Genomic DNA, 13,217 nt, shown 5'->3' with positions numbered 1-13,217 from the left:
TTAAAATTTATTTTTCAAAGCTTTTTCTCATGTACTTCTGAAAGGTCTGCACACTTTGTATGCATTTTTAATTAAAAGTCAGAGACAAATTTATGTTTTGGTTTTTTTTAAATGAAACCTCTTTCAAAGATAATTTTGACACTAAAGTTGATCTGGTGGCTAAACACTGATTAACCAATAGAATTGTGCGCTCTCAGAAGTGCTCCTGGGGCCCCTTATTCAGAAACTGGAATATCCTTGCCTTGAGCAACTTCACTGCTTAATAGTCAGACTATCCAGGTTAATGAGATTTTACTATACTTTTCTTCCTAATTACATATCAAGTAAACAATTAAATAGTATCAGAACAATCTTAGTTTTTGTCTCCATCAAACTCACCCAATGTAAATAGAGGTCTTATAATCAATTATGCTTTCTTTAACATTAGCCACTATCTAGTAGCTCAAATAAGGTTATTGGCTAAATAGTAGGTTTGTTGTACACCACTGCTTCCCTCCTAAGATCAAGTCATATCCTTATCCTTCAAGCTCAATTATAGTATTTTTCAGTGTCTGTCTAGGTTCTGAATTTCCAAGTTGATATTGGTGCATATTAGCTTAAAAGATTTAAATTTAAAAAACAAAAAACAGAGATCTAAATTTGCAAGGCCTGGGGGAATCCAAGAGAAAATTACTTTGTAATAGACAAGGAAAAGCTGGATCAAAGTAGGTTAGCCTTCCTAATATTAGTGCTCCTCCTCATCCCATGGGCTGTTTTCTTAAGCAGTATCCCTTGTGCTAAAAGGACCCCCCCACACCCCATCTGAAACATTTACCTTATTTCTCTTCTCTTGAAGCTTAGAGAAGTGAAATTCAGTCCTGATGAAATCTGTCAATGAGTCCAAGACCAGGATTTATAAATGAGTTATGATATTAATTATAATAGCAACTCACTTATTAAATCTGCATTTATACAAAAGAGGTCAAGTTATGACTAAAGAAGAAATATAATTTTTGTTAGAGAATCTGAAGCTTTTTTTTTTTTGGTGGGGCAATGAGGGTTAAGTGACTTCCCCAGGATCACACAGCTAATAAGTATCAAGTGTTTGAGGCCAAATTTGAACTCAGGTCCTCCTGAATCCAGGGCCAGTGCTTTATCCATCCACTGTACCACCTAGCTGCCCCAATCTGAATAATTATTAACAAAGAATTAGCCATTCAATTGTTCCTGATTGTTAAGGGTTAAAATTCTAGCTAGTCTGTCTAAAATATCTAATGAGTGGTCGCCAATAAATTATAAGCTTTAGCAAGAGTTAGACTTTTAAGCATTTATTAAGGAGAATAAGAATTTGGTAAAGAGAGAGAGAAAGGCCTAGATTCCTATCTATTAAAGGGAGAGCACATTTCTAGCTCCCTTCTCCACCAGAGTCCAGAGGAAAAAAGAGCGAGACTGAGGGCCAGTCTCTTCCTTCCTCCTCCCACTAGCCCGCGTCACTTCCTGACTCCTGGTCTTGCCCTCAAAGACCTTCCCTTCATGGGCAGAACTCCTCTACAGTAAGTATCCAGCAGGTGGCGTTATTCCAATCGTTACATGATCATGCAATCAATGTGTGCTCCTGAGGCTAAGTTTATTTCTGGTTTCCTACTTGCCACTTTTAAGGCCAAAGTACAAAAAGATTTAATGCCAACTGCAAAATTGTTACCTGCTGTATCTCTATTTAATTTGCTCTAAATAAGGTTGAGTATGTATGCTAAGTATGGCCAATTGCAGTCTGTTTATGACTGAGCATGCAAATGAATTGGTTTAATATTTGTGAGGTCCACTCTAACTCTCAATTTCCAAGATATAAAAATGTTTCAGATGTCTATAAATAAATTCTACATACAGGTTCTCAGGATAACATCTACAATCACTCCTTTCCCCTCATCAGATGATATAACATCCAGGTGGCAGAGCAGAAGACATCCAGAGTAACAAACATGATGAGCAGATATGCCTCTGTAGACTAGCCTATAAGCTGTGGCAAACTGGTACTATTTTCCTACCATTAGGATCAAAGTGTAGACTGGTGGAAGCTTTTAAATAATCCCCCTTCAATGAAATAGGCATGCTCACCAGGACAGACTTGTTATAAAGGGGGTCAAACCATGCTGAAATCTTCCACTGTCAGTGACAATGCTAAGAAGTTACAGAAAGATATCACAGGAGGGAAAGTTAAAAAAAAAAGCACTTAAAAGACACACATTTGATTCACTTAAGAGGCTTTAAAAAGTTTTGTTACAGACTGGTTTACAGCACAGAGAGGTATTTAGCCTTTAAGTGGAGAAAACGGCTAGTTACCTGTATGTAAAAAAATGAAATATGAGCATTCCTAAGTGACACTTACTCACTTTTAGCTATTTTGTAAACCAGACTTCTAATATATAACAATATATGACAGTATTTTGCCAAATATCAGACATACTCAAAAAGGATACAAGAGGATGCCTACATCTGAATCACATCAAATGCTTATCTGCATGAATGGAAGGCATATAATACAGAGTTGTTATGACTCTACAGACACCTGGGAAGTTTTAACTACCCTTCATGCTCTTCACTTTATATTCCATAATAATGGAAATGCAGAGAATACTTCAAATAGATATTTTACAAATCAAGACTATTTGAGGGTTTTTCAACTTTTATTATTAAGAAAGGTAATACTTCATTCAGGTGGCCAATTAAAAAAAATTGTCACACATTTACCTTTCCTTTCAGTTACGTTTTTCAATGTTGGCTCCTGTAAAAAAAACAAAAACCAAAAGAAACCTAATTTTTTGTAAAAGTTACAGCCAAGAGCAAGTTTAAGTATCTCTTGCTTTCAGGACAAAAGAAGAGGGAGAAGGAAAAGGGAAAAGGATGGGGCAAATGAGATAAAATTCATTAAGTATAAAAATATGTTGCTCAAAATCAGAATAATAATTTAATAACTCTTTGTTATTTCATATGTATCTGGGAATGGAATAGAGACATGTCCCGATCCTGTCACAAGAGGCAGAATTCCAGCATTTGGTACAACATTCCAAGAGAGAGTTAAAGTAACATTCCTGTTTCCCCTGTAAAAAGACAGATGATAAGCAGTGGTCAGCATAAATATATGCAGTTTCCTGACTAAATCATTTTATTTATACACAGCTACTACTAAGACTACCTGTGCCACTAAGCAGAATTCTTTTTCTCAAATGTAGTATCACGAGGGGGAATAAAGTCAGCAGCAATTTACCTGATGACCTATACCTTAAAACCTACTGATTAGCAGTACCAATCAAAGATTAAATAAGAGGCAGTATCCTATGGCGGGAAGAACACTACGATGAGTCAGAAGATGTAGTCCCAGCTGCATGTATGGCCTTGGGCAAGTTACTCGAGGTAAGGGACCTTCCAGCTCTGACATTCCATGACTGTGCAAAGGAAGCTCTTGAGCTCCTAGCAATTTTTCCAGTTTTAAATCATAGGTTCTACTATTGTCAGGAGTTGATTCTGTAATCCTTACATTCAAGCAAGCTCCTGAACGCCCTACACCCTTAAAAGCAGAAGCCATACCTCTAGCAAACACATGGAGAGAAGCCTCCCTGTCTGCACTGCTACCACTCAGAGATTTGGAATGCATCTCAGAGCCCTTCTAGCCCAACTTCCTCATTTTAAAGATAAGGCAGCTGAGGTCTCAGAGAAGCTCAGTGATTTGCCCAAGGCTACATGACCCAAATCTGAAACCTCTGATTCCAAATAAAGAATAGCCCCCTCATACGTCAGCCCACTCAATGGCCACCCCATCTACCCTAAAAAGTTATCTTCCTATAATCTACAAGTTAATATCTACATGAACATTATTTCCTATCACTGTTTGCTCTCTTTGAATACTGTAATACTTTTTGTTTCCATATACTTTCTCCTTCCCTCTTCTTTCACAAAAAAACCATGGTTAATGACTTAAAATGGCATGAGTTGCTCACTTGAGACCATTTCCATCGTCAAAGAAAAAGTATTTTGATTTCATATCTTTCAGCACCAGCTTTGGATTTTCGCCTCTCAGGATGATCTTGTCCCAAAGGACAACCTGGTTCAGAACCTACATTGAAATGAGAATTAATTAGACAACTCTTCTAACATAACAGCTGGTCAGTGCATATTAAAAGTAGCATTGATCCAAAGGAGACAGATTATTAAACATAACAGTCTGACATATTAATCAGCCCCACTTTAAGGCAATCTCCACAATGTTAATATTAAAACATGAAAAACAAGTAAGAATGGGAAGAACCTCTAAGCCAGAAGGATGACGTTCCAGCAGGGAAATCCCGGATCTTTTGAAAAGAACTGGTCAGTGACATAGCACTGAGCTGCTGGGGGGTTCTAATGAGATGCCAGCCCAAGCACAACCTAATAAGCTGCAGAAGCAGAGAAGTTCCCAACTGAAGTATCTGTTACCATCTAATATTCTCGAAGTTTCCTAGGACCATGCTTGGAGTGCCCAGCTCCACTGGGAGTGACTATAGATAACTGAGGGTGCCCTAGACCACCCCCACCACTCCCCGCCACACACACACACACACACACACACACACACACACACACACACACAGTTAGAGGGTCCCAAATAGTATCCTGAGGATTTATGGCTGTCTGGCAACTGCAGTCAGCCCTGCTTGAGAGGACATTCCAGTATCATACAGGAGATGCTGGATTATTAGGGATGACCTGAAGAAAATCAATCTTTTAAAAATAATTCATTTTCTTACCAGAAAATTTAAAAATAAAAACAATATAGCCACAATGTACTTCTCTCATGAACTCTATTAAGGCAGATCTCTGTTGGCTTACACACAAACAATATAGAAATTTCCAAAATGCAGATGAAAAGTGACTGCAGTTTTTCTCAAAGGAAAAATGGGCCCCCAATGGTAAAGAAATGAAACAAAGGAAGAAAACATTTCAATGACATTTCCTTTACTTTGGAAATATAGGACATTTTCAATATCCTCTTCCATTTGTTAGCTTTGTCCATGCCAGTTACTAAGTGTGTGGCAAAAAAATTAAAAATTTATATTCTTTTCTAGAGTATCCCAACCATGGCTATAAAACTTCTCTAGAATGTAACGATTGGAATGACGCCACCTGCTGGAGACTTACTGTAGGAAAGCTCCTCCATGAGGAGAAGACACCTGAGGGCAAGACATGTGGCTTTTCTTTGGCGTCAGGAAGTAACCTTTGCTTGTGGGAGGAAGAGGGGGGCGAGGCTGATGCTCTTGCTCTCTTTGGTGAAAACTGGTGGAGAGCTGAGCAAAAGATGTGCTCTCCCTTTGATAGATGAATCTAGGCCTTTCTCTCTCTCTTCAGCAAATTCTTATTTTCCTTAATAAATGCTTAAAAGTCTAACTCTTGCTGAAGCTTATAATTTATTGGCGACCACTCATTAGATATTTTAGACAGTATAGCTAGAATTTTAGCCCCTTACAAGAAACACAAACATTTGCAATGAGGGAATCTAAGTTAGAATATGGTTCTGCCACTTAATACATGACAACTTGGAAAATAACTTCATCTCTTTGAGTCTGTTTCCTCAACTGTAAAATGACAAAATAGAATTAAATGCTTTGTCCTTTCTAGCTCTAGGTCTTGGTGAACATAATAGAAAAAAAAAAGTACGGGATTATTACAAAATTTAAATTTGCCATTATCATGAAAATTTCAAATTTCCCAAAGTAACAGTCTTTAGTTAGCCTGGGAAAAACTAGAGTAAACTGGAATATTTCTCAAAAATTATTCATTTGTTCATGCCATCCCAGTTACAAAGGAATTACTATGGAGGAAGAAAATCCAGGTGAATTACTGAACTTCCTAAATGCTCAGTTATTATGCTGGTGTCTACTCTTTTGCTCTCATGTCTAGTTCATGAATTGCTTTCTTTTGAACACTACTGGATTGATATTTTAAGGGACGGGGTTAAAACAACCAACCAAACCATGTGAAGACAGGCACACAATATGCCAACCTGATAACCACTGCTCAACATTAGCCTCTGTAAAGTTCATATGACTTGTAATAATTAAGACCATCTTCACCGATCTTTCTCAAGGTACTGCACCAAAATCAAGTTTCATAATATGGTAACCGAGACACAAAAGAAATATGGTGACACTTTAATTCTACTTTCCAAATAATTAACAAATAGAACCATTAATTTGATTACTCTCTGCATAAACCATGCTGTAATCTTTTATGGTTTTGATTATTTAAATCATCTCACTTAAAGTATCTATTGATAATATTGGTTCTCCTAGAAATGTAACCATTAGGCCAAATTAAGTAGCCTACTTTGCTTAGTAAATACATAGACTGGTAGGTGGTACAATAGATAGAGTTGCTAGACTTGGAGTCTGGAAGCCTTAGTTGTGTTTTTTCGTTTGGGCGAGATGATCAGGGTTAAGTGACTTGCCCAGGGTCACACAACTAGTAAGTGTTAAGGCAGGATTTGAACTCAGGTCCTCCTGACTCCAGGGCTGGTGCTCTATCCACTGTACCACCCAGCTACCCTGAAAACCTTATTTCTAATCCTGCCTCAAGACATTAGTTTATGACCCTATGCCAGGTTGTTTATTCTCTTATTCTCAGTTTCCTTATCTGTAAAATGACGATAGCCTACTACACAGGGTTGTTAGGATGATCAAGTGAAATGTTTGTAAAGTACTTTGATAACCATAAAGTTCTATATAAATACTAGCTATTATTAATATGCTTAAAAGTATGCTTAATTTAACAAGCATGCCAGGGAATAAGTTCAACCTTTATAAGACTGTCCAGTCCATCACTAAAAACTCATTCTTTTTTGAATGGTAACATTCATTGACTGACTGCTCAGTTTTGACATTTATAGCATCACTGCTATGAAAATAACACCCACCTCACATGTTGTTTCACCTGATGCTGTATTTTCATGGAACCAATTAGGAAAGCCACCATAATATTATCAATAGATACTTGAAGTGAAATTATTTTAATACTACCAATTTTAACACAACTACAAATGTACATCAACAATTATCAAAAACTTATTAAGGGGGCAGCTAGGTGACCCAGTGGATAAAGCAATGACCCTGGATTCAGGAGGACCTGAGTTCAAATCCATCCTCAGACACTTGCCACTTACTAGTTATATGACCCTGGGCAAGTCATTTAACCCTCACTGCCCCGCCCCCCCCAAAAGCTTATTGATAGACAGCAACATATAAAATAAAACACTAGTACAAAATACCTGGAAAACTAAAGCAAGATCCGATAGACATTATAACTTTGTGATTCACTATCTATACTAGTTCAGGTACCCCTATCCTTCCCTCAAGATAATTAAAGGAATGAACTGAACACACAGTATTTGCGACCTTTAGAATACCAACTACTAACATTTTGCAAAAAATTGATATGTAATCAAATATCTGAAATAAAATTTTCAGCTAGATATTTCTACTATTTTCAAGAATTCAGTCTCTGAAACATTCCAAATAAGCACAAGTAACATAGGTCCCTGGTCCCATAGCTCCCCTCCAAGTCTACCTGAAAACTGAGTGGTCTAGCCTAAACCCTCCTCGTACCTATCTACCTCACAGAGTTGTGAGAATCAAGGGCTTTATACATCTTAAACCTAGAGGTCACTTGTTAGACTCACAGTCCCAAAGGAGTGGCAGAGAAGGCAAAGAGAAAGAGAACCTAGCATCACTACATCAGGTTCTCATAGCTGGGTCTCTTTAAGCTCCTTACCCATATGGTACAAATAGCTAAATTTTTACAGGTCCACAAGTCATACGATGATTATCTTACCAAAAAAAAAAAAAGATTCAATGTTAATTTTTAGCTTGTAAAGCTAATACACACTTCTAAATATACATCACATATGTATATACTTACATTATTTTTTGTTGAATATTCTGCTGATAAATATAGAAACAACTGCTTTACATTCCAATCAAATATATTCTCTAGATGTGACAAAATTAAGGACAAAGACACATAAAATAGCATAAGACTTGAATTGTCAGTTCTCAGTTATTCAGAGTAGATTTCTGACAAGAATGGCCTTCCTCAGTCACATAACATGCTAGGTTATGTCTCCCTTCTGTTAGTTCTATCAAAAGATCACAGGATCACAGATTTACAGATGAAAGGGGCACTGGAAACAAGAAACTGGGACCCAGAAATTAAATGACTTATTCCAGATCACTTAGCAGGTAGGTAGCAAAATGAATTGGAACCTATGCACTGGCCGACCCCAAATCTGGTGCTCTTTCCTTTATAACATATTGCCTCTTAGCACGCAAACTAATTTCTTTTGTCTGGGAAAAAAAAAGTATCTAGAATGCTAAATCTGATGCAAAAGGATAGGAAAAAACCTGATGAAGGACAAAGAGTGTTTTTGGATTTTTAGATTAGCCAATGCCCTCCTCCTCTTAACTACTACAGAAAGCAGAGGAAGGCAGCACAGAATCACAGAATTCTAAGGCATCAGAGTACACCTAAGTTATTATTACAAAGGAGAAAACAGATCAATAGAATGAAGTTTACTTACCTGAAATCACATACTAAATTGATGCTATTTGATTGAAACTTTATAGTATATATTTACTCTCACTGAAAAATAAATTCTAATTTGTTTACCTACCTCACAGAGTTGTTGTGATAAAAATGAAGCAATATGTGTAAAGGGCTTTATAAATCTTAAATACATAAATGAGAGCTACTTTTACTTAGTAAACCAAGTAGCATCAGTGTGCTAGGTGACTGTAAGCAAGTCAGTTTCCTTCTCTGGCCTTGGTGTCCTCATCTGTAAAAGGGGAACACAACCTGGAATAAATCTACTCTCTTCCAACTCCGATTTCCAAAATTAATAAAGGATTCAAAGTCTACTTTTCTGTGAAATCAAATTCATAGTCACATTTAAAGTGAGAGGCAGGATTGTATGGGGGAAAAGAGCCAGACTGTGAAACAAGGAGATCTGGGTTCAAAACCTGCCTCTGATACTGACTTTGTGACCCTGGGGCAAATCATTTAATTGCATCAGTGCTCCGGAAACATTCTAAAACTATGTCAGAGAGTAGATGCCTACCCATATTGGTAAAGGCAGTCTCATCATGGGTATAATTACCTACGCCAATAAAGTTGCAAGCCCAGTCCAAAAAAGGAAAAAATTAATAAAAAGGTCCTATTGCACTGTGTACATTGCATATTCTATTCTCATTGTATAATAAATCTACTGTGACATTTTAAACTGAGCAAAATATTTCCACTATTTCCAGCACTTAGCAATTCCTGGCACACAGTAAGCACTTAATGTTTATTAACTGACTGACTGAAATAGCCAGATCAAATATGTCATGAACTATATAGTTCATGTTATTTTCAGTTAAATAGATCTGTTTCTTCAAAACTTTAAATTCTTGGGCCACACTGGTAAAACAAAAGATCTCGGACCACCCAATTAATTCTTTTTCCCTCCCCACCCCCACCAAATCTCACAAGAATGGAAAGACCAGTGTTTCTTTTGAAATCAAATGATTTTGTATCTATTATATTTATATGGAAATCACACAGGCCATTTACAGAACAGGCACTTCCACAGGTTGTAAAATATACTTTGTTTTACTAAGCTGAAAAATACATACCACCAGCCATCAATTAGACAGAAATACATGAATGACCCAAGAGATAAAGAGCTAACATTAAAATATGTAAATGAACTACCTGGGGTAATTTACTTTTAATATGAAAACTTTCAGTCTAACCCAAACCTTCTCAACAGTGCTGGGTTAAAGATGGCTATGGACACCTGAAAGCAGGTTATAGAAGACACTTAGTGTAACAAATGACTTTTTTTTCCCTCTTAAATGTTGAACCCTACTTTCACAGTAGCTGCCTGTAGACCAAAGTTGCAGCCTATTGCTGAATCCAGACTATTTCTAAGACCCTAGCCCTTGGTTAAAAGAGAGGATCATTTGTTTAAGTCCACTAAGAAAGGGGGTTCTTAACATTTCCAGTGTCAGAGTCCCTTTGGCAGTCTGGTGAAGTCCGTGGATCCCATTATACATAAGAAAACTATAAATTAAAATGAATTATAAAGGAAATCAATTATACTCAAGTACAATTATCAAAAATATGTGTGTGTATGTTTAATTTATAGACCCCAGTTTAAAAAGACCTGATATTAAAAAAAAAAAAAGATTGGTTCAAATTCTGGTTTGAGGGATTCCGGGAGGTGGACTGAGATTATCTCAATAAAACAGATGAGACCAGGCCTAAAAGCCACATACTCTAAAAAAACAGAATAGTAACTGTCAACTGAGATGGTTAACTGACCAATCATTTAGATACTGAAATGACGACAAACAAGTAACCTAAAATTACATAAGCAAAGTACTTATGTTACTGCTACCTAGCACTGCTACTGTAACAGCACTGATGGCTTCTGTGTGAAAGGATATAAAATTCACTTTCTACATAGCTTGTGTATCAGTAATTCTTCTCTTTACCCCAATTTTATTCTTTCTAAATTAAAGTTTTAAGGCTTCAAAATCTCATTTTTGCTGGATTAGATTTATGTTTCTTCTGAACAATTCCAGCCATTTTTTTTCTTCAATTATCCAAAACAAACAAACCAAAAAACCCTACTGATGTAGATGGGGACAGCTATAATTAATCTTATTTTACTAAGAAACTAGGGTACAGAGATTAAATATTTTTTTAAACAAGTTGGAGGCAAATTCACAACTCTTTCGTTTTTCACTAGAATATTTCTGAATTTTGTAATTTAGCTTAACACAAATTTGAAATCACTGAAATTGATGTATACATATTTTAAAATTATTTTCACAAAGGATATCAGCAGTTATATCAAATGTAATGAATCCCAGATCACTTCGTTCTCTAGGTCCAGTGAAGTCTTCCACATTTTTTCTGAAAATAAACATAAATTTTATAATCCTTCAACAAAATCTCTATTTCTTAAGAGTTGGATACCCTTGTCACACACACTTATAGATAAATATACACACACATATACATAACAACACAAAGCAGTTTATTCCAAACATTTCTGACTATCTCCTGACCAGTTCTATGCTACATATAAATAGGGAGACATATCAACTTAAAATTAAGGCTAGATGGATAAATAAAAATACATTAAAAACCTAATAAAAGGATGGACATTAAGGTCAACTGAAAGAAAAGGAAATAGACTAAACCGTGCAAAGTAAACATCAAGGTAGGTCACCAACTATCATTACATGACTTAAAGAGTACCTAAAAAAAAAATGGGGGAAAGACTTGGAAATTAGACAATTTCATAAATGGGTAGAACGTGTTTTCACTGAAGGAGATGTGGAAAACAAAAGTAAATTAACCAATGGCTAAGGGCATCAGAACAAACCAAACCAATGGGCAGAAGAAGAGTGATTTAAGGAGCCATCAGAATTTAACATCTGACAGGAAAGGTCCGGGGCTAACTCGGAGAGCAACAGGAAAGCACTCGAGTATGCAGGAAGGACATGAAAGAGACAGAATGTAATCTTTGCCAAAAGAGAATAATCGTAGAATGGAGGATGGCTTTTAAACGAGTATTTTTTTTAAAAACAGGCAACTGCAGCAATAACATGCCAGTTTTCATTTCGTAACGATCAATTCGGAATGTGCTCAAAACCTTCATCCTAAAATCTTAGATCAAGCTTAAATACCACAAAACTGGGGGGAAGGCTCTAACCTTTTCACAAAATACACCGGTGATTTCCATCTTGGGTATCAGCAAGTACATTTTTTTAAAGAAAATCTTAAAAGGGAGCGAGGCAGGTTTAAATGATGTTTATTACAGAAACGAGGCCAATTTAAACACATTTAAGCGTAGTAAAGATGGGAAAAGCCAACAAGAGGAGAGACAATACCACGCTTTGGCGGATCCCAAAGCGCTTTGCCTCCGGTGGGGGTCCCGGGGCGGAGCAGAGGCCTGAGATCGCCGATCCCCGGAATCCGAAATAAGCCGGGGAGGAAGGAGGGCGACGAGCCTCCCTCGGGCGGGCCCGCTGCAGATGTGCAGGAGGGGCAGGGAAGGGGCAGGCGCCGCGGCCGGGCCGGCGCAGGCTGGTGTGGGGCTTCCTCATTGGCCCGCGCGGGGGAGGGAAGGAGCAGGAAGGAAGGAGGGCTGCGGGCGCTGGCCTGAATTAGGGGAGGCAGCAGAGCGAGCCCAAGAGCTCGACCCCGGCTGGGTGTGCACGCGGAGGGGCGTTGGGCTGCCCCGGCCAGGGCGTGTGAGGACCGGGGGAGGAAGAAGGAAGCCGGCCCCGGGGTACCGGGGGAAAGCAAGCAGTGTAGCGCGGCGCAGCTGCCCGGGACAGGGCGGGAGGGGCGGCTCCCCCCGCCCTCCGAACCCCCCCCCCCCCGCCCCGCCGGCACTCACAGCATGATTCGGGAGACGTGCAGCCGGACCGGGACGCTTCGGTCCTTGAAGGCGGTGGTGATGAAGCAGCCGAAGGTCAGCGCCGCCATCACACTCAGCGAAAAGGCGAACAGCGAGTTCGCCCGCGACAGAACCGTGTTCATCGCGGCGGCTCGGTTCGGCTCGGCCCCTCTCACTCGCTTCCCGCCGCCAGCCCTCCCTCACACACGCTCCCGCTCACACCACACGCAGCCCCACACACACCCGGCTCCGCTCCCAGCCGGCTTGCTTCTCTCCCCGCCGCCCTGGGTGCGCGCTTCTCCCGAGAGCGAGCGCGCCGCCGCCCCCACTGAAACCCGGCCCACCTCCGCACCTTCCCCCACACCGCCCCACCGTGAGGGGCGCAGCTCCGAGAGAGGGGCGGGCGCGATCTGACTCCCGCCCCCACTCCGCCCCGCCCTTTCCCGCGCGCGCACCGACGCCGGGATGGGGCCCCGAAGCCGGCGGAAGCCAGGCGGGGAAAGGCGGGCCAGCTCCCCAAACTCCGTCCCCTTCCCCCTCTCGCCACAGTCTGTGTGACCCGTAGCCAATCAGAGTGGCGCAAAGCGCGAGCCCGAAGCGGGAAGTGCGGGTCGCGCACTGCCGCCTTCGTCATACGGACACGCCCACCTCTATGGTCACGCCTCCGCACCTACGCCCCGCCCTGTCCTTCTCCTTCGGCCCCGCCCCATTCCCTTTCTCACCTCTCCCCCAGCTCCGGGGGTGGGGGGAGGACTAAGCA

The 13,217-nt window shown here is 39.8% G+C and overlaps 1 protein-coding gene across 1 annotated transcript; it reads right to left on the bottom strand.

The window, feature by feature from the left end:
- Positions 1-2,201: 2,201 nt before the first annotated feature.
- Positions 2,202-12,875, bottom strand: SPCS3 (signal peptidase complex subunit 3). The gene is made up of 5 exons (XM_043971732.1): positions 12,458-12,875; positions 10,889-10,962; positions 7,924-8,000; positions 3,975-4,090; positions 2,202-3,077 (listed from the first exon to the last, which is right to left on the bottom strand). Exons 1-5 carry the CDS (start codon positions 12,598-12,600, stop codon positions 2,945-2,947), a joined length of 543 nt encoding a protein of 180 aa, XP_043827667.1. The 5' UTR covers positions 12,601-12,875; the 3' UTR covers positions 2,202-2,944.
- Between the last annotated feature and the right edge of the window lie 342 nt (positions 12,876-13,217).

The sequence above is a fragment of the Dromiciops gliroides genome, chromosome 6, assembly GCF_019393635.1.
Source record: "Dromiciops gliroides isolate mDroGli1 chromosome 6, mDroGli1.pri, whole genome shotgun sequence".
Classification (NCBI taxonomy): Eukaryota; Metazoa; Chordata; class Mammalia; order Microbiotheria; family Microbiotheriidae; genus Dromiciops; species Dromiciops gliroides.
Note: the sequence above shows the minus strand (reverse complement) of the source record. Positions and strands in the feature narration are given on the sequence as shown.